We start from the raw sequence: 21,763 nt of genomic DNA, 5'->3' as shown, positions 1-21,763 counted from the left end.
GGGAGGCCGAGGTGGGTAGATCACGAGGTCAGGAGATTGAGACCATCCTGGCTAACACAGTGAAATCCCATCTCTACTAAAAATACAAAAAATTAGCCGGGTGTGGTGGCGGGTGCCTGTAGTCCCAGCTACTCGGGAGGCTGAGGCAGGAGAATGATGTGAACCTGGGAGGTGGAGCTTGCAGTGAGCCGAGATCACGCCACTGCACTCCAGCCTGGGAGACAGAGTGAGACTCTTCTCAAAAAAAAAAAAAAAGAAATGCAGTGATTTTTTTTTTTAATGACTGTGGATCTAGCAGCACGGTAGGTTAATTTTAACATTTGAATAGTTTTTATAGATGTTGGTTTTTAAATTGTATTTTGTTTCTCTCAAAGCGAATGTAGAAGTTACTTATAGTTTTTTTTTTTGTAATGAATCATTTGCAGAGGTAGCATTCAAACCGAAGTAATTATTAGCATTAGTCAGTTTCCTTGTGCTTATGTATTTGGTGACTAAATATACATAATGACTCTATTTTTTTGTTCTTTGAATACAGCAACTCCAGGTGGTTCCGCTGTTTGGGGACATGCAAATAGAACTGGCAAGATACATCAAGACCAGCGCCCACTACGAGGAAAATAAATCTCGGTAGGAGGAGAGGAAAGCTGCCTGGTTTGAGCTTTCGGCAGTGTCCTCATTGTGCGGTTTTCAAACATCCTGCTTATTTGTCTAGAGATAACACTGTTAACATTCTCAGCCTGGAATTAAATGTCCAGTATTGCAGCCTTTGCCACATGTGGCTATTTACATTTAAGTTTATTGAAAAATACAATTGACGCCGGGCGCGGTGGCTCACGCCTGTAATCCCAGCACTTTGGGAGGCCGAGGCGGGCGGATCACGAGGTCAGGAGATCGAGACCATCCTAGCTAACACGGTGAAACCCCGTCTCTACTAAAAATAGAAAAAATTAGCCGGGCGTGGTGGTGGGCGCCTGTAGTCCCAGCTACTTGGGAGGCTGAGGCAGGAGAATGGCATGAACCTGGGAGGCGGAGCTTGCAGTGAGCAGAGATCACGCCACTGCACTCCAACCTGGGCGACAGAGCAAGACTCCGTCTCAAAAAAAAAAAAAAAGAAAGAAAAATACAATTGAAATTTTAATTTTGTTACGACAGCCACGTTTGAAATGTTCAATAGTTAGTGGCTACTGTGTTGGACAGCACAGATACAGAACACTTTCATCATCCTAGGGATTCCTATTGGACAGTGCTGGGTGATAGTCTTTATGTTTAAAAAGGTTGTCTTAAAAAAAAAGAAGAGGGTGGGGCACCGTGGCTCATGCCTGTAATCCCAGCACTTTGGGAGGCCGAGGTGGATGGATCTCTTGAACTCAGGAGTTTGAGACCAGCCTGGGCAACACAGTGAGACCTTGACTGTATGAAAAAATACAAAAATTAGCCGGGCATGGTGGCACACACCTATAGTCCCAGCTACTCAGGAGGCTGAGGTGGGAGGATCACTTGAGTAGTCTAGGAGGTGGAGGTTGCAGTGAACCAAGATTGCACCACTGCAGTCCAGCCTGGACAAGAGAGCAAGACCCTGCCTCAAAGAAAAAAAGAAGAGACTGACAGTGTGTCAGATGTGACATCTGCAGACAATGTGGCCCTAAATCCTAAACTGTGTACCATCTTACTCTGTGAAGAACTATAAAGATCCTCAGCACAGTTCCAGATGCTGGCAGGCACTCCTCCCCACTGCAGACTCTACAGAGCCATCTGAGCCTCAGGGGAGGCTTTCATTGACTTTTGCCAAGCAGTGTGCCCGTAGCCAACCTGCAGTCACCATTCAGCCATGATTTTGACAAACGAAGTTGCATCTCAGTCTCAGGGGTCAAGAAACCTTTTCAGTAAAGGACACATAACAAGTATTTTAGGCTTTACAGGCCACAGGTGGTCTCCTTCGGATATGCTTCTGTGTTATTTTTTTAAACAACCCTTTAAAAACATAAAAGCCATTTGTGTGGCTCTGGCGCCAAACAGGCCTCCTGAGCTGCCCCAGTGCTGTGGCCTGCCGGCGCCTCCACAGGTAACGCGGGTGCTTTCTCTCTGCACAGATGGACGTGCACATCCTCCGGCAGCAGCCCTCAGTACAACATCTGCGAGCAGATGATCCAGATCCGCGAGGACCACATGCGCTTCATTTCGGAGCTGGCACGCTACAGCAACAGCGAGGTGCGCCCCGCGACCTGGAGCCGCACGGGCACCCGAGGGTCGCCTGTGTGTGTTTGCACCCAAATCTTAGGTTTAATTGCTTTGAAAAACAGTTTACTACCAGATACGATCATATGTCACATAATGACAGGGACAGGTTCTGACAAATGTGTCATTAGGCAGTTTCATCATTGTGGGAACGTCATCGTGTCCTCATGCTAGCCTGGATGGTACAGCCTGCGGCACAGCTAGGCTGCAGGGTACAGCCGATGGCTCCTAGGCCACACACCTATGGAGCACGTTGCTGTGCTGAAGACTCTGGATAGTTGTAACACAATGGTATGTATTTGTGTATCTAAACATAGAAAAGGTACAGTGAAAAGATGGTATTATAATCTTATGGGACCACCGTTGTATATGCTGTCATTGACCAAATGTGGTGCATGACTGTACTTCAAAAGCACCCATTATAATTGACAAGGCAGTGAAACTAGTGTTCTCTCTGTTCAGCTGTACAAAAAGCTTTTTTTTTTTTTTTTTTTTTTTCAGAAAAACATTATAGGGATCCCAAGAGAAAGGACAGAGACGAGATAATTAATTGATTAAGTGGCATTTCCTAGTCTAGTACTGTGATTCCAAGCAACTCGAAAGATGGTTGGAGAAGGGAGGACACTGGGAAAAGAAAGGGTGATTCTGACCTGGGGCCCCTGTAAGCCTAGAAAGGAAGAAGTCCTGAGGCCAGAGGTGAGCAGGAGCCTCTGGGTGGCTGTCAGGAGACGTCCCAGGGGCATTGGGTCCATGTGTCCAGGAGGTGGGCCTGGAGTTGGGTGCAGAGAACAGGTGCTTTCTCTTTAGTTCCTTCCACCTTTGCAGCTGGGTTTGCCGTGTTGTCATTTTGGCCACTCCCATTCTCCTCACTCACCCAGGTTGACTCCGAGCCAGCACTGCTGGCATGTCTGTGCTGCAAATTGCTGGCAGGGACTGCGGGTTTTAGGGCATATACGTAGGCTGCTTTGCTGAACTGGTTAGTCCCTCAAGGGTCTCAGGAGGACCATTAACCTTAGCGGGGACAACTCTGTGGATGTCGGCCCCACCCACTGCAGGACGATGAGCACCTTGTCCCCCACCCCCCATGGTTACCAGTCATCATCATGTAACCAAACTGACTGACAACCCAGTAGTCCAGGTATGTTGGGGCACCTGCTGCTTCTAACACAGACCCCTGGCAAGCGTTTGGGCATGTCAGACAAGGAGGCTGTCCTGGGTGAGTCAGTGAGTGAGTGGCGAGCGAGTGGGAGGCCTAGGACAGTATAGTGCACTGCTGTGGCCTGTACGAACACTGTGTGCTTAGGCTGTGCTAAATTTTTTAAAAGGCTTTTTCTTTCTTTAATAACGAATTAGCCTTAGCTTACTGTAACTTTTTTACTTTATAAACTTTTTACTTTTAAAAAGAGCGTTTTGGCTTTTGTAATAACACTTTGCTTAAAACACAAACACACTGTATACCTGTGCAAAAATATTTTTTATCTCCTTATTCTATAAATTATTTTTCTACTAAAAAGTTTTTGTTTTTTTCCTTTTGAGCTTTTTCGTTAAAAATGAAGACCCAAACACACACATTAGCCTAGGCCTACACAGGGTCAGGATCATCAGGACATCACTAGGCAGTAGGAATTTTTCCACTACATTAAGATTTTATGGGAGCACCATCATGTATGTAGTCTTGTTGACTGGAGCATCCTTAGGTGGCATCTGACTGTAATTGTTTCTCTGGCATTGTCTAAGGTAACAAATCAGTTTTTTTCTGTGTACAGTGTTTTTTGTTTTGTTTTGTTTTGTTTTTTGGGTGAGACGGAGTCTTGCTGTGTCGCCCAGGCTGGAGTGCAGTGGCGCAATCTCGGCTCACTGCAAGCCAAGGTTCACACCATTCTCCTTCCTCAGCCTCCCGAGTAGCTGGGACTACAGGCGCCCACCACTACGCCTGGCTAATTTTTTTGTGTGTTTTTTTGTGTTTTTTTTGTGTGTGTTTTTTTGGGTGTTTTTTTAGTAGAGACACTGTTCTAGCCAGGATGGTCTCAATCTCCTGACCTGGTGATCCACCCGTCTCGGCCTCCCAAAGTGCTGGGATTACAGGCATGAGCCACCGCACCCGGCTTCTGAGTACAATTTTAAAGTGATTCCACTTTAGGTTTGTTGATTTTCTTTTTTCTGAAAGCTGAACATCCTGGTGAATGACGCCAGCATAATTTGATTTATGTCATTATGTCATAATCTAGTCTTTTTTTTTTTTTTTTTGAGGTGGAGTCTTGCTCAGTTGCCCAGGCTGGAGCGCCACTGCAAGCTCTGCCTCCCGGGTTCATGCCATTCTCCTGCCTCAGCCTCCCGAGTAGCTGGGACTACAGGCGCCCGCCACCACGCCCGGCTAATTTTTTTGTATTTTTAGTAGAGATGGGGTTTCACCGTGTTAGCCAGGATGGTCTTGATCTCCTGACCTCGTGATCCGCCCGTCTCGGCCTCCCAAAGTGCTTGGATTACAGGCGTGAGCCACCGTGCCTGGCTTTTTTTTTTTTTTTTGAGACAGAGTCTCTCTGTTGCCCAGGCTGGAGTGCAATGGTGTGATCTTGGCTCATTGCAACTTCCACCTCCCGGATTCAAGCAATTCTCCTGCCTCAGCCTCCCAAGTAGCTGGGACTACAGGCACACGCCACCATGCTTAGCTAATTTTTGTATTTTTAGTAGAGACGGGGTTTCACCATGTTGGCCAGGATGATCTCCATCTCTTGACCTTGTGATTCGCCCACCTCAGCCTCCCAGAGTTTTGGGATTACAGGCATGAGCCATTGCACCCGGTCATAATCTAGTCTTAAAAGAGCAATGCCAGCACTACTAATTACAGTGACTAGAAATTGTTTTATGATTTGTTTTGCAGGTGATTTTGCCCTTGAGCTTCTTACTCAGGGTACTTTTTTTTTTTGAGATGGAGTTTCGCTCTTGTTGCCCAGGCTGGATGGCGTGCGATGGCGGGATCTCGGCTCACTGCAATCTTCGCCTCCTGGGTTCTAGCAATTCTCCTGCCTCAGCTTCCCGAGTAGCTGAGATTACAGGCATGCACCACCACGCCCAGCTACTTTTTTATATTTTTGGTAGAGATGGGGTTTCACTATGTTGGCCAGGCTGATCTCGAACTCCTGACCTCAGGCAATCCACCTGCCCCGGCCTCCCAAAGTGCTGGGATTACAGCATGAGCCATCGCACCGGGCCCCTCACTCAGAGGATTTTAAGTCACACCGTGGTGTTTAGAGCTGCTCAGGGTCCTCTCAGTGGTCATGCTGTGAACTCCATGCAGGTTCCCGCCATTGTTTCATTTTGCTTTTGACTTTTAGGGATTGCATTTCCGATCTCATTTAATTCTGTGTCCTAAATATATAAAATATTTGTGTGGTTCTAATATCACATCTATAAAAAGGTATATTCAAAGAAGCCTGCCTTCTCCACGGTGCCCCTTCCTCCCCATAGGTCACATGTTTAAATTTAGGGGGTGGTTATTTGATAGAAGCAAACCCACGTGACTTGTGTGTTGCCCTTCCCCGGCCTAGTGGAAGTGCGCCAAGCCCACGCGTGTAACAGCCCCGCGCCCAGCCCGCGGTCCCCCAGGCGGTGGCTGTGGCAGCGGCCTGTCCCTTGCTCTGTGCTCTGCAGCACGCCCTTGGCCGCCATTTTCCCGGGAGGAGGGTCCAGCACCCACAGCATTTCTTATTTTCTTTTTATTTATTTATTTATTATTTTTTGAGACGGAGTCTCGCTCTGTCGCCCAGGCTGGAGTGCAGTGGCGCAGTGTCGGCTCACTGCAAGCTCCGCCTCCCGGGCTCACGCCATTCTCCTGCCTCAGCCTCTGAAGTAGCTGGGACTACAGGCGCCTGCCACCATGCCCAGCTAATTTTTTTGTATTTTTCAGTAGAGACGGGGTTTCACCGTTTTAGGATGGTCTGGATCTCCCGACCTTGTGATCCGCCCGCCTTGGCCTCCTGCATTTCTTATTTTCACACGTGTGACTTTGGGGTGGATTCTCATGGTGGATCCCGGGATGGGGGGAGCTGGGTGGGGGCGCTGGTTTCTCACGGGCCGTGCCCGCCTTGTGCAGGTGGTCACGGGCTCGGGCCGCCAGGAGGCCCAGAAGACGGATGCGGAGTACCGCAAGCTCTTCGACCTGGCGCTGCAGGGCCTGCAGCTGCTGTCGCAGTGGAGCGCGCACGTGATGGAAGTGGTAGGCCCCGTCCCCGACCCCAGCCCCGCTCCGAAGCTGCCTCGGGCACTTTATTCACATTAACTTTTGGTCTTTGGGCTTTTTATCTTTGGCCCTAGAAAGACGAGAATATCTATCAGTAGATATGTTTCCAAGGTGATTTTAAGTACATTTCATTTATGTGTGTAATAAATGAAGGGCCTCCTTTTAAAAAAAAAATCTTGATAGAATTAAATTTGTACCATTGTGATTTTCTTTAAGTCGCTCTTTTTTTGAGATAGTCTCACCCTGTCGCTTAGGCTGGAGTGCGGTGTTGCAAACATAAGTCCCTACAGCCTTGACTTCCCACCCCAAGCGATCCTTCTGCCTCAGCCTCCCAAGTTGCTGGGACCACAGGTGTGCACCACGGCTCCCGGCTAATTTTTTTTTTTTTTTTTTTTTTTTTTTGAGACGGAGTTTCGCTCTTGTTGCCCAGGGTGGAGTGCAATGGCGTGATCTCGGCTCACTGCAACCTCTGCCTCCTGGGTTCAAGCGATTCTCCTGCCTCAGCCTCCTGAGTTAGCTGGGATTACAGGCGCCCACCACCACTTCTGGCTAATTTTTTTGTGTTTTTAGTAGAGATGGTATTTCACCATGTTGGCCACACTGGTCTTGAACTCCTGACCTCAGGTGAACTACCCGCCTCAGTCTCCCAAAGTGCTAGGATTACAGGCTTGAGCCACCGCACCTGGCCTAGTTTTTTGTTTTTTGGTTTTTTTTGTACAGACAGTCTCACCGTGTGGGCCAGGCTGGTCTCAAACTCCTGGCCTCAAGCCATCTGCCTGCCTGGGCCTTCCAAAGTGCTGGGATTACAGGCGTGAGCCACTGTACCTGGCCAAGTCTCATTTTTTCATTTAAATTTTGTTTTGCTTTAAATATTTACTTGTATTGATGCATAATAGGGGTACATAGTTTCAGGATACATGTGATAATTTAATACAGTCATACAGTTTGCAAAGATCTAATTGGTGTGCTTGGGATGTCCATCGCCATAAATATTTGTCCTTATGCCGGAAAAATTCGAGTTCTTCCCTATCTATTCTGAAATGTACCATAAATTATTTTAATTAATAGTCACCCTAACTGATCTAACACTGTCTTATTTCTAATATCAGACTGTACATTTGTACCCATTAATGTCGCTTCACGCCCTGCATTTTTAAGATAACATTTTCTCTTTGGAGCTCCAGCCATCAATGTCTTTTGTTGAACATTAGTAAATTATTTCTGGTGCCATATAAAGATTTGGATACCTGTAAGCAATGAAAGATTTTCCCTTTTGTGATTTATTTTGATCACATAAAAATTGTCAAATTGGAAGAGTACATGGTCATTTGAAAGGCAAAATCTTTATTTACTTATTTACTATTTTACTTTTTGTAGAGATGAGGCCTCACTATATTGCTCAGGCTGATCTTGAACTCTTGGGCTCAAGTGATCCTCCTACCTCGACCTCCCAAGTGCTGGGGTCATAGGCATGAGCCACTGTGCCTGGCCCAGAATCCTTTTTAAAATGATGATGAAATGCCAGAGTCTTAGATACTCAGCACTCACTATCCAGGCCATTTTGCCGGGTAGATTTTTTAAACGAGAGGTTACAGGGCCAGGGTCTTTTGCCCATCTGTGGAGATGGACGGTGTGTGCGCCCTCATGTGTGACTTTCAGAATGCAGCAAAGGTTTGAAGGCTGGCCTGGCTTTGGCCACCATCGTGTGAGTCAGACCAGAAGCCAGGCGTTTTGCATGCAATATGGAACACCTCTGCTCTTTCGGCCACCACAGTATTCCTGGAAGCTTGTGCACCCCACCGACAAGTACTCCAACAAGGACTGCCCCGACAGCGCTGAAGAGTACGAGCGTGCCACGCGCTACAACTACACCAGCGAGGAGAAGTTTGCCCTAGTGGAGGTGAGGATGCTTGGCCGCTAGCTCTTCCTCATGTCGCTCTAGCCTCACACCATCTTCTCTGTCAAAAGCAAAAACATGAACAAAACTGCCTGTTTACTCATTGCTTCTGTGTGGGCACCCCTTTCCATCTGGCAGAGTAGTCAGAGTAGAACGCATTAGAGAAACAGTGGTTGTCGGTCCTGGGTCTGCACTGAAGCTCCCTGGGTGCGAATCTGGACTCCTGGACCTGCGTCTGGATGGAGAGCAGTGTCGGGTGCGGGGAAGGGAGGTGAAAGAGATGTGGCCCCTGCTGAGAGAGAAGAGCTGTCTTGCTCTCCTGTGAGGCAGGCGCTGCACTCCCCTCGTGAGCCTTTCCATGGGCAGCTCTTCATTCCAGCATCAACTGGTATCTTTTCTTTCATAGCTGTGCTTTTCCTGTGCTGTTTGAGAAATCTTTGCATACTCTCAGGTCGTGAAGGTATTCTGCATTGCTTTCTGGATACTTCACTTTGCTTTCACACTGAGATGCGAAATTCACCTGAAATTCATTTTTGAAACAATTCCGTCCAACCCTCACGCTGCCACCTTTGTAGCTGGTCACGTGACAATGCATGTGTGGCTGTGTTTCTGCTCTGCTCTAACCCAGTGTCAGTTGCTGTCGGTATCCCAGCACCACTCTGTAGCTTTGTAGTCATCTACCGTGTATGAGAAAGCACGTCTTTCTGTCTCCTAGACTTCCTTGGCTATTCTTCCCCACTGTAGTTTCATATTCATTTTAGAATCAGCTTTTCCCATCCCACAGTGAGGATTTTAATCAGGATATGAACAATCCTATGGATCATGACAGGAGAATTGACAGAAGTCTCATACAGTTGGCCCTCAGTGTTCTTGGGTTCCACCTCCATGAACCAACCTTGGGTCAAAAATGTTCAGAAAGAAAAAATAACAGTACAACAGTAAAAAGTAATAAAAATGTTAAAAACCACTGTTTTGGCCTCAGCCTCCTGGACTCAAGCAATCCTCCCACCTCAGCCTCCCCATTAGCTGAAACTATAGGTGCATGCCACCACACCTGGCTAATTTTTATATTTTTGGCAGAGATGGGGTGTCACCAAGTTGCCCAGGTTCGTCTCAAACTCCTGAGCTCAAGCAATCCACCCGCCTCAGCCTCCGAAAGTGCTGGGATTGCAGGTGTGAGCCACTGCGCCCAGCCAAAATTTTCTGATTTTTTGACATAAGGTTTTTCATAGTAAATTCTCATCTTATTTTGGTAGAAGCTTTTCTTTTTTCACATAACCATACAGGTCACCCATTTGAAGTGTAAAAGTCAATGCTTTCAGCACATTCACAGAGTTGTACAGTCACAATCAAATTTAGAACAAAAAGAAATGCCAGCCCATTATCAGTCACCCTTCATTCTTCCCTCCCTCAACCCTACGCAGCCACCACTCTGCTTTCTGACCCTGTAGATTTGCCTGCTCTGGGCATTTCATATGAGTAGATCATACCATATGTGGCCCTTTGTGACTGGCTTTCACAAAGCATAATTTTCACTTAGCATAATTTTCCTTTTATTTTTCTTAAGATGGAGCCTTGCTCTGTCACCCAGGCTAGAGGGCAGTGGCGTGATCTCAGCTTACTGCAACTTCTCCCTCCCGGGTTCAAGCAATTCTTGTGCCTCAGTCTCCAGAGTAGCTGGGATTACAGGCACCCACCACCACGCCCGGCTAATTTTTGTATTTATAGTAGAGACAAGGTTTCACCATGTTGGCCGGGCTGGTCTCAAACTCCTGACCTCAGGTGATCCGCCTGCCTTGGGCTCCCAAAGTGCCAGGATTACAGGCGTGAGCTACCGTGCCAGGCCACTTAGCATAATTTTCAAGATTCACACAGGTATCACTGTTTTGTTCTGTTTATTGCTGAATAATATTGCATTACATGGATATGTTACATTGTATTTATCCATCCATCAGATGATAGACATTTGGGTTATTTCTAGCTTTTCACTATTATGAAGTTGCTGAGAACTTCTTTTTCTTGTTGTTTTTTTTTTTTTGAGACAAGGTCTCACTCTGTCACCCAACTGGAGTGCAGTGGCAGGATTATGGCTTATTGCAGCCTCAGTCTTCTGGGCTCAGACAATCCTCCCTCCCCAGCCTCCCAAGTAGCTAGGACCACAGGCACAAACCACCATGCCTGACTAATTTTTAAATTTTTTGTAGAGATGGGGTCTCACTGTGTTGCCTAGTCTGGTCTTGAACTCCTGAGCTCAAGTGATCCTCCTGCTTTGACTTCCCAAAGCACTGGGATTAGAGGTGAGCCACCATGCCCAGCCTCTATGAGCTTTCATGTGCGGGTTTTTGTGTAGATGCTGGTTTTCATTTCTTTTGATTGTATAGCTAGAAATGCAATTACTGGATCATTACAGCACATTTAGCTTTTGAGGAACTACCAGATAGTGGCAGCACCATTTCTCCTTCTTACCAGCAGTAAGTGAGGGCTCCAGTTTCCCCACATCCACACCAAACTTGTTATTGTATGTCTTTTTTATTCTAGCTATCCTAGTGGGTGTGAGGTGGTATCTCATTTCATTGCGCTTTTGATTTGCGTTTTTCTAACAACTAAGGATGTTAAATGTCTTATGTGCTTGTTGGCCATTCGTGTGTGTTATTTGGAGAAATTTCTCTTCAGATCCTTTGCCCATTTTTAATTAGGTTATCTTTTTTATTATTGAGTTGTAAGAGTTCCTTATACATTCTAAATATCAGTTCCTTACAGCCATAGGATTTTCAGTATCTCCTCCCATTCTATGATTGTCCTTTTAGTTTCTTAATGGAGTCTTTTGAGACACAAAGTGTTTGAATTTTGATTATGTTTGATTTATCTGTTTTTCTTTTGTTGCTTATGCTTTTGGCGTCATATGTAAGAAATCATTGTGTAACCCAGGTCATGATGATTTACTCCTGTGTTTCCTTCTAAAAGTCTTTTTTTTTCCCCTTTTTTGAGACAGAGTCTTGCTCTGTCACCCAGGCTGGAGTGCAGTGGCATGATCTCGGCTCACTGCAACTTCTGCCTCCCAGGTTCAAGCAATTCTCCTGCTTCAGCCTCCCAAGTAGCTGGGATTACAGGTGTGCGCCACCACACCCAGCTAATTTTTGCATTTTTAGTAGAGACAGGGTTTCACCATGTTGGCCAGGCTGGTCCTGAACCCCTCACCTCAGGTGATCTATCCGCCTTTGCCTCCCAAAGTGGTAGGATTACAGGCATGAGCCGCCACGCCCAGCCTCTTCTAAAAGTTTTATAGTTTTAGCTCCTAACTTAAACCTAATTTAAATATATGATCCATTTTGAGTGGATTTTTATACAGCGTTTGACAAGGTTGTGTCAGGGGCCCTCCAGACCACCCTCCATCCCCCTGACTGGCTGGGAGGACTCACAGGGCTTGGTAGTTGTTGCATTGAAGGTTATGACTCCTTGCAGCCAAAAGACAGAGTCAGATCAGCAAAGGGAAAAGGCACAAGAGTGGAGTCCAGAGAAGACAGGTGTAAACTTCCAGCTGTGCCTGCTAGTGGAATTGCACGGGACGTGCTTATTTCTCCCAGCGATGATGTGTGACAGCACACGCAAAGTGTGGCTCACCAGGGCAGCTCCCCAGAGCCTTGGGGTCCTGGGTTTTTACTGGGGGCCAGTCACGTGGCTGACCTTGGCTACTCAGACTCTAGGTCCTCAAAACACACACAGGAGGTCACTATTAGTCACCTTGTTAGCAGAGACTGATCAGACTGGTACAGCAGTAGGCCCGGGGCCCCAGGCACACAAAAACATAATCTCTAGGCAGGACACTCCCAAGGTTCAGAGTTGGTTCCTGGGATGACTTCAGCCAGTCCTGAAGATGGGCCTTTCTTGGGGATGTGCGGAGTTTCATTCTCCCCAGCCTGCTGAGTTAACCCTTTCCTGCACAAGGGTCCACCTTGATTCTCTCGCATGTGCATATACAGTTGTCAGTACTATTTGTTGAAAAGATGATCTTTCCCCATCGAATTGTTTTGGTACCCTGTTGAAAATCAATTGTAAGTTAACTTCTGGACTCTTAATCCTATCCCATTGACCTCTGTCTATCCTATGACAGTATTTTTTCATAATCTCTTAATCTGTCTATAAACTGCTAATGTCCCCTTTTTCATTCTTAATGCTGGTAACTCGTGCTTCTGTCTTTTTTTTTTTTTTTTTTTTTTTTTTTGAGACAGAGTCTCGCGTGTTGCCCGGGCTAGAGTGCAGTGGCACAATCTCAGCTTACTGCAACCTTCACCTCCCGGGTTCAAGCTACTTCTGGCCAATTTTTGTATTTTTAGTAGATACAGGGTTTCACCAATGTTGGCCTGGCTGGTCTTGAACTCCTGACCTCAAGTGATCCACCCTCCTTGACCTCCCAAAGTGCTGGGATTACAGGCGTGAGCTACCGCGCCTGGCCTGCTTCTCTGTCTTTTTTTTCTTTGTTATTCTTGCTGAGCATTTGTCAGTTTTACTATTTATTGACTGAACAGCTTTGTCTTTGTTGATCACCCTTGATTATACACTTGTTTTCTGTTTCATTAATTGTTGCATTTATTTATTTATTTATTTATTTATTTATTTATTTTTGAGACAGAGTCTCGCTGTGTCACCCAGGCTGGAGTGTAGTGATGCCATCTCAGCTCACTGCAACCTCCACCTCCCAGTTTCAAGCAGTTCTCCTGCCTTAGCCTCCCAAGTAGCTGGGACTACAGGTGTGCACCACCACACCAGGCTAATTTTTGTATTTTTATTAGAGACGGGGTTTCACCATATTGGCCAGGCTGGTCTTGAACTCCTGACCTTGTGATCCGCCCGCCTCGGCCTCCCAAAATACTGGGATTACAGGCATGAGCCACTGCGCCCGGGTGCTTTTAGTTATTTTTCTTCTATTTTGGGGGGGTTTATTTTGCTGTTTTCTATAAATTAGTGATGAATGTTTGATAAGTATTATGATTTTTATCCTTTTTAGTTTTCTAATGCGTGCATCTAAAGCTCTCAGTTTGCTGTTAACTTGCCTTTTCCTTCTTCCTGTAAGTGTGAATATGTAGGATTGTTATGTTCACTTAAATGGGTTTTTCCTCGTTTGGTTTTTTAAATAGAACCTTTCTTTTTTGTTGATTGGAAAAACAATATAAAATCATCAGTTTTCCAAACTAAGCATGCTGAAAACACAAGCATGGCATTAGGAAGGCACAGTGCCTGCGGCGTCATCACAGAGATGGCGCTGAGCAGCTGGGTGCGTTTTCTTCCAGACTTTTTCCTTTCTAAAATTTTCATTATTTTAATTGCTTATAGACCATGAGTCTTAAATGAAAGCAGTCTATTTGGAAATTCTTTACATTATAGAAGGATGAATTAAAAGCAGACTGTCAACTTTTCCACCTGAAAATTTCATGAAAAAGAAAAGCACCAAAATCATATAAGCCATGTTTCAAGTACTTGTCAGACACGTCTACATTTACCCATGAATCAGGCTGTTTATAAAGCCATAATGAGGAACTCAAAAGGTGTGAATAAAACCAGAAAGTGATAGAGGGAGACTGTGTGAAGCCTTGGGGAAACACATTTGTGTTCTTGCTAAGTGAACTTCAAACCAACAGATTTAATAAAAGTAGGAAGATGCTTAGCCAAGCATGGTAGTGCATGCTTATAGAACTAGTTACCCAGGAGGCTGAGGCAGGAGGATCGATTGACCCTGGGAGTTCAAGGCTGCAGTGAGCTATGATCATGCCACTGCACTCCAGTCTGGGCAACAGAGTGAGACCCTGTCTCAAAAAAAAAAAAAAAAAAAAAAGCTGCCTTAATTTTGAATCTGTCAAATACTTAATTTCAAAAGGTTTTTTTTGTTTGTTTGTTTTTTGTTTTTTTATTACTGTGGACTGAAGACCATTTTCAGATGTTGAAGTAGGGTTTTTGTTTTGTTTTGTTTTGAGACAGGTTCTCGCTCTGTCACCCAGGCTGGAGAGCAGTGGCATAGTCATGGCTCACTGCAGCCTCGAACTCCTAGGCTCAAGTGATCCTCCTGGCTTAGCCTCCTGAGTAGCTGGGACTATAGGTTCATGCCACCACACCTGGCTAATTTTTAAATTTTTTGTAGAGATGGGGTCTGGCCATTTTGTTCAGGCTGATCTTGAACTCTGGTCTCAAGTGATTCTCCCGCCTCAGCCTCCCAAAGTGCCAGGATTATAGGTGTGAGCCACCGTGCCTGGCCAAAGAAGGGTTGTTAAGATTTTCCCAAATGTATTAGTCTTAGGTACAGCGTTCTAGTTAAAAAATAAAAAGAAGTGAATTATGTTTCACTGGTGCTATTAAATGTTCCACTTTGGTGTCTTATATGTCAGACGTCCACACGGCAGGATGGACTTGGGGTAAGTGTGTCTTGCTCTGCCTCACTTGCTGCTTTCAGAGAGATTTCTAGGTCTCACATAGCTATCGTGAAGTTGGCTGTAGAAATATTTATAAACTGCAAAAGCAGTAAGAAAGCTCATGCAATTGTAAAGTTCATGCTTGGTTTGTGCCCTTCAATTGTTTATTCAGAAAGTAATAAAGCACACTGTCATGACAAAATTACTGGCTGGAAACAGGGAAATAATGAGCCCTGGCACCATTTTTCTGTCCCAGGAATTCCTTTGGAAGCTCTTTGTCATGTAATTATGTTCCATCAGAGTCTTCCAGGCTTTTTCTGTGAATGGTAGTTCAGTGCGCCTTTGTTGTGAACAATATGGGATTTGGACTACAACCTCTTGTAGCTTCTTTTTCTAGTAATATCATGCCACTTTCCTGAGTCTTTTTCTTCTTTCCCATTTGAATTCCATCACAGGAGGGTGTGCCGGGGTGGATGCGTGTGTGTTTCGAGTCAGATGCATCCCTGTCCTCCAGGTGCTCATGGTCTGATGGGGAGTCAGATGCGGGCACAGTTCCATTGACTACAGCTTTGGAGAAGACGTTTTGGGGCAGGGCAGCTGCAGGGCACGAACGTGGGAGGGCGTAAGAGAGGTGCTGTGGGCGAGGAGGAGCAGCCCCTGGCATCTGCCAGGCAGAGGAGGCTTGGTGCCGTCCCTAAGAAGGGCCGTCCCTGTTGCTGTGTCCCCTGCAGGTGATCGCCATGATCAAAGGCCTGCAGGTGCTGATGGGCAGGATGGAGAGTGTGTTCAACCATGCCATCCGGCACACCGTCTATGCCGCACTGCAGGACTTCTCCCAGGTGACCCTTAGGGAGCCGCTGCGGCAGGCCATCAAGAAGAAGAAGAACGTCATCCAGAGGTCAGCCTTCCCCACGCCCTGGCCCACTGTGCCCACACGTCCTCGGATGAACTTGGATTCAAACAACAGGAGCGTTAAATTCTCAAAAATGATTTCAATATATTTATCTTCAACCTTCAGATGCCCTCTTGGTGAATTACCTCTAAAAGTAATGCATGGGTCCAATTATTAACCCAAACAACGGACAGTAAGTCAGCTGCCAAGTGTCTAGGGAGTCTGAGGACCCCGGGACAAGGTGCATTTATCCCAGGCTCGTGGTGCCTGTGGTTCATGCATGGTGCCTTATGGGGGTCTCTGCACGGTGGAGCCCTGTTGGTGATGAGGCTGTGTTCCAAACCAGTCGAGAGACATGGCCAGGCTCTGGTCATGTGGGTGACTTCACATTCCTGTTGGTTACTGGGGACAGCCAGCTGCGGGCAGGCGGGGCCCAGCTCTGCTCCGGGCGGAGGCTGTGTTCTGCCCTCCCCCTGCCCACAGCGTGACTCAGAGCCACCTCACTGCTGCCCTGGGCTAACAGATGCGAACTGGAGCTCAGGGCAGTCTTCTGGGTGTAGTAATACTCTCCAGAAGGCAGGCTCCTTTTTAACTTTCCTGTTGAGCTGGTCCATTACCACATCCCTCCACGGCCCCCAGAGGAATTTGTATTTTCATGGGGGCTGTTCTGAGAGCCTGGTAGTTGGGTGAGGAGATGGTGTGATTGTGAGGCTGGAGGTCTCGGCCTCTGGGCCTTGCTGATCACTTGGTGGGGTGTTCAGTGTCCTGCAGGCCATCAGGAAGACCGTGTGTGACTGGGAGACGGGGCATGAGCCCTTCAATGACCCAGCCTTGAGGGGCGAGAAGGACCCCAAGAGCGGCTTCGACATAAAAGTACCACGCCGCGCCGTGGGACCCTCCAGCACTCAGGTTCTCGTCCCTTGAGCCCCGCCTGCACCCTCTCCCTGGGGGGACCCACCCTGAGTTGTGAGCGGGTGGGGCTGGTGAGGCCCGGGTTAAATGAGGTCCTCGCTGCCTGCTCAGGCAGAGAAAGCGGCGCCTGTGGTTTCTGCTGCTCCTCTGTTTCCCACCCAAGTGAGCTGGGAGTGTGAGGAGACGTGCCTTGATTGTCAGATGTGTCATGTGCACTAAAAAGGAGTCTGACTCCATTTCAACTCCCATCCCAAAAATGTGGGCACAAGTCCACGTGTCTGTATTCATTCTGTGTTTCTTGATGGGTGTTTGAATGTCTGTATAATTTTTACGTTGGGTCTGCAAATGACCGTAGATGGGGCGTGGGAAACTGTGAGGTGCTGCTTGCGTGTGTCATGGTCCTAAGCTGCCCACTGTCCTCTCTCCTGGTGTGTTCAGGCCTCCCCGAGGTGCTTCTCACGACTTTCACACCCGGTTTAATCCACACCGCTGCATCTGTCCTCCGTCCTGGGGCTGGTCTTCTCCCTCATCTCTGCTGGAGGCTTTTAATCTCTTCTGCCACTCTTCTGGAAAGTCACCAGCAATGCACGCTGCTGGCTCTGCAGGAGGGTCAGGGGGACGGCCCTCGGCCTGTGCGTGGTGCCGGCCACCCTCCCCGCCTCCCTCTGCGTGCGTCCCGTGTCCCTGCCTGGGGTGTGTGTGTCGAGTGACTAACGTCTCTCTCCTGCCTCTCCCTCCTGTCTGTCCGTGTCTAGCTCTACCTGGTGCGCACCATGGCCGAGTCCTTGGGCTCTGCCGAGCTGCTCAGGCAGCTCAAGTCTCTGGGCATGGAGAGGCTCTTGCATGCGGTTAACACGTTTCTGAGGCAGTCGTGCACCTACCTACCCCTTTTAACCTTTGGTGGTAAGACATCATTTGTTTCTCTTGACGTTTATGGCACGGAGGCGAACTGCTCCGCTACAAGTTGTTCTTTCCCCAAAGCAGCAGCAACGTGGCCGCGTAGACAGGCACCCGGACCCCTCGGGGAGCTGGTGCGGGGCCCTCCCGGCCAGGGCGTAGCGGAGCAGTCCTTCTCTCATGGGCTTTTTGAGTTTGGCATAACTAATGTACCATGTATATTTTCTCCCCCACAAATGTTTCCTTGGATAATCCAGCTTTACATGGTGAGAACCATGCTAGAGTCCCTCATTGCAGACAAAAGTGGTTCCAAGAAAACCTTGAGAAGTAGCCTTGAGGGGCCCACCATATTGGACATAGAAAAATTTCATCGAGAGTCATTCTTCTACACTCACTTGATAAATTTCAGTGGTAAGAGATACTGCTGAGCAGCATCCGGCCTGGCATGTCCTAACACCACTAACACCGTCTAGAATGCTTCCGCCCGCCTGACCACCCCCTGCCCCGTCCCTTGGTGCACCCAGACGGTGACTCGTCCTGCCCTCTGTGGCGGTGGCTGTACGTCCCTGGCCTGAGCTCACTCCACAGGGCGTGGTCCCTACAAGGGTATAAACTGAGGAGTCCGGGCTGGCCCTGTGACATGAACAGAAAATCTTTTCAACCCATGCGGGGTTGGAAACAGGCGAATGTAATCTGGTGCCTGAGTTGAGACACAGGCATTGATAAATATTAGAAATGGCCCTTGCAGACCATGGCGTGGGGGGAAGGTGGCGGGTGCCCTGTGCCAGGCAAGCCCATCCTGGGTGACACCCGGCCACCTTGACTGGCCACCGGTGGGTGCGCTCTCTGCCCTCCGTGTGTCTGTCCCGTGTTCTCATCGAGTCCTCCGTGTCCACCTCTTGCTCAGAACAGGATCCCTGCTGTCTTGGCTGGGGTGCTGCAGGTATTGGAGGAAATAGTACCACTTTTGCTGTTAACTCCATGAAAGGATGGAGTTCGAGTGTGGGCTCTTTTAATCTGTCTCATTTTTGCGTTAGACAGACCTCCCTGAGTGTGCCTCTAATGCTGCAGCCTGGACATTGGTTTTTATCCTAAGTGAAAGTGAAGAAGTCCTGTTTTTTTGTTTTGTTTTTTGTTGAGACGAAGTCTTGCTCTGTCACCCAGGCTAGAGTACAGTGGGGCGATCTCAGCTCACTGCAAGCTCCGCCTCCCAGGTTCAAGAGATTCTCCTCCCTCAGCCTCCCAAGTAGCTGGGATTATAGGTGCTCACCACTGCGCCTGGCTAATTTTTGTATTTTTAGTAGAGATGGGGTTTTACCATGTTGGCCAGGCTGGTCTCAAACTCCTGACCTTGTGATCAACCCGCTTCGGCCTCCCAAAGTGCTAGGATTACAGGTGTGAGCCACTGTGCCCAGCCAGAAGTCCTGTTTTTATGTCTCCTTTTGAGAAGAACATTTTTAGGTAAAACACAGTAGCTCATACCTGTTAATCCTAACACTTTGGGAAGCCAAGGCAGGAGAATCACTTGAATTTGGGAGTTTGAGACCAGCCTGGGCAACATGGCGAGACCCCCATCTCTATAAAAAATACAAAATCAGTTGGTGGCACGTGCCTGTGTTCTCAGCTACTTGGGAGGCTGAGGCAGGAGGATCGCTTGAGCCCAGGAGTTGAAGGCTGCAGTAAGCTATGATCGCGCCACTCACCTCCAGCCTGGGTGACAGAGTGAGATAGACTCTGTCTCAAAAAAAAAAAAAAAAAAAAAAGACACTTTCCCCCTGGATCCCACTGAAGGGCTCACAGGGTTGATGAGGTGGCTTTACCTGCAGCTATGCCCAGCTGGTCCTGTCCCTAGTGCAAGGCCCCGGTGACCCCTCCCCACTCATGTCCATGCTGCATGGCTTGGGGCTGAGCGAGGAGGAGCAGGCACCCGGCACACAGCCCTTGTGTCATCTCTGCTAAAGGTTTTTTTTGCTTGCGGGAGATAACATGGTGTTGTTTGAACCCTCCCAGAAACGCTGCAGCAGTGCTGTGACCTTTCGCAGCTGTGGTTCCGAGAGTTCTTCCTGGAGCTGACCATGGGCAGGAGGATCCAGTTCCCCATTGAGATGTCGATGCCCTGGATCCTGACGGACCACATCCTGGAGACCAAGGAGGCATCGATGATGGAGTGCGTGTCCTGCGGGCCTGTCTCCAGCCTTTGTGTGTGGTGACCAGGGGTCCTCAGAGGAGGTGGCGGAGAGGCCGGGACTGTTTTTAGTATTGTATTTGAAATCACGTTTCTGGGCCTGGGCAAAATAGCAAGACCCCAGTCTCTACAAAAATGAGAAAACTTAGCCTGGTGTGGTGGCTGATGCGGGAGGATTGCTTTACCACAGAAATCTGGCTGCATTGAGCTATGGATTGCACCACTGCATTCCAGCCTGGCCACATAGCAAGACCCTGTCTCCAAATAAAAAAAAAAAAAAAGAAATCATGTTTCCTGGGGTAAAGCTTTAGAGATTAATACAGGTAACTAACCAGTTTCTTGGTGTCAGACTGGAATTGAGAGCTCAGGCACTAGAACCAGTCACGTTCCTACTTTGCATGGGTGCTGGCTGGGACCCGGGGACTCGGCCTGGACCAGGGAGATGGATGAACCTGGACCTTCCCCAGGCCTTCGTAGTGCAGGCCCTGTGAGGTGGCCATGCCCAGGAGCTGCCTTGCGGGAGCCTTGTGGCCTGGCCTTTTGTGTGACACAGCCTCTGACCCAGATGAAGTGGGGAAAGGAAGTATTGATTGAACAGCTTTGTTTTGGGGATCAGGACTGTAGACCTAGATGGAAGGGTCAGTCTTTCAAAATATAAAGTTCATGGAAGGGAAAGTGTTTGGAAAAGGGTGTGTCTCATGGTGAGCGACTGGGGAGCCACCCAGCCAGTCTGTCTTCTGAGCACCATGAGTGGGAAGCCCCTGAGTTCCTTGTGTGTCAGTCCTCACACATCCCTCATGGTGCCCAGGAGATGGTAAGGGCAGTCACCTTCCACTCTCTGTGGCTGTGGCATGGCCATGCCATTTGTGTGGGCAGAGCCTCTGATGGCTCATTGCACAGCATTGGGGCGGCATGAGGAGCTGGAACCAGCTTGGAGGCCTCCTTCAGGCATGGGCCTCCTTGCCCCTGGCCATGGCCTTTGTCCAGATATGAGGTAGTGGGAGACGGGCCTTCAACCATGGGCCATGCTGGACATGCTCCTGGTGAGCTGTGGGATCCAGGACCTTCACCTTTGTTCTTTTTTTTTTTTTTTTTTTAATGCTGTCTATGTACTTCCGTTGGTGTGATTTTTTCTTTTTTTTCTTTCTTTCTTTTTCTTTTTCTTTTTTTTTTTTTTTGAGACAGAGCCTTGCTCTTGCTCTGTTACCCAGGCTGGAGTGCAGTGGCACAATCTCAGCTCATTGCAACCTATGCCTCCCGGGTTCAAGCAATTCTCCGGCCTCAGCATCCCAAGTAGCTGGGACTACAGGCACCCACCACCACGCCCGGCTAATTTTTGTATTTTTAGTAGAGATGGGTTTCATCATGTTAGCCAGGCTGGTCTCGAACTCCTGACCTCAAGTGATCCGCCCACCTCGGCCTCCAAACTGCTGGGATTACAGGCATGAGTCACCGCGCCCAGTCCACCTTTGTTCTTTTCCAGTCAGTTCATTCTTTTTTTTTTTCCCCCAACAGAGACAAGGTCTTGCTCTATTGCCCAGGCTGGAGTGCAGTGGTGCAAAGACAGCTCACTGCAGCTTCAACCTCCCAGGCTCAGGTGATCCTCCTGCCTCAGCCTCCTGAGTAGCTGGGACTACAGGCATGCGCCACCACACCTGGCTAATTGTTTTGTGTTTCATGGAGATGGGGTCTTGCTATGTTGTCCAACCTGGTCTCAAACTCCTGGCCTCATGTTATCTTCCTGCCTCATCCACCTAAAGTGCTGGAGTTCATTCTCTATCATTTTTTTTGGACAGGGTCTCACTCTGTCACACAGGCTAGAGTGTAGTGGCACGATCTCAGCTCACTGCAGCCTCAACCTCTCAGGCTCAAGTGATCCTTCTACCTCAGCCTCGCAAGTAGCTGGGACTACAGGCGTGCGCCACCATGCCCAGATAGTTTTTTGTAGTTTTGTTAGAGACAGTGTCTTGCCGTATTGCCCAGGCTGGTCTTGAACTCCTCACCTCAAGTGATCTGCCCACCTCAGCCCCACAAAGTGCTGGGATTACAGGCATGAGCCACCAAGCCTGGCCCTTGGAGTTCATTCTTGAAATAAGAAAATAAC

General features: G+C 48.1%; 1 protein-coding gene across 4 annotated transcripts in view; it reads left to right on the top strand.

Annotated features, from left to right (window-relative positions):
* Nucleotides 1-21,763, top strand: part of CYFIP1 (cytoplasmic FMR1 interacting protein 1) — a 111,361-nt gene that overhangs the window by 46,617 nt on the left and 42,981 nt on the right. For all 4 annotated transcript variants that reach the window (XM_034951848.4, XM_034951850.3, XM_003805941.6 and 1 more), the window contains exons 10-17: nt 536-627; nt 2,091-2,208; nt 6,329-6,451; nt 8,250-8,375; nt 15,505-15,671; nt 16,427-16,574; nt 17,732-17,885; nt 19,485-19,641. In XM_034951848.4, the coding sequence (XP_034807739.2) occupies nt 536-627; nt 2,091-2,208; nt 6,329-6,451; nt 8,250-8,375; nt 15,505-15,671; nt 16,427-16,574; nt 17,732-17,885; nt 19,485-19,641 (1,085 nt within the window). The remainder of the gene's footprint in view (nt 1-535; nt 628-2,090; nt 2,209-6,328; nt 6,452-8,249; nt 8,376-15,504; nt 15,672-16,426; nt 16,575-17,731; nt 17,886-19,484; nt 19,642-21,763) is intronic.

Source organism: Pan paniscus, chromosome 16, assembly GCF_029289425.2.
Source record: "Pan paniscus chromosome 16, NHGRI_mPanPan1-v2.0_pri, whole genome shotgun sequence".
Taxonomy (NCBI): Eukaryota; Metazoa; Chordata; class Mammalia; order Primates; family Hominidae; genus Pan; species Pan paniscus.
The sequence above is the reverse complement of the archived record's forward strand: the minus strand, read 5'-3'. Positions and strand labels throughout refer to the sequence as shown.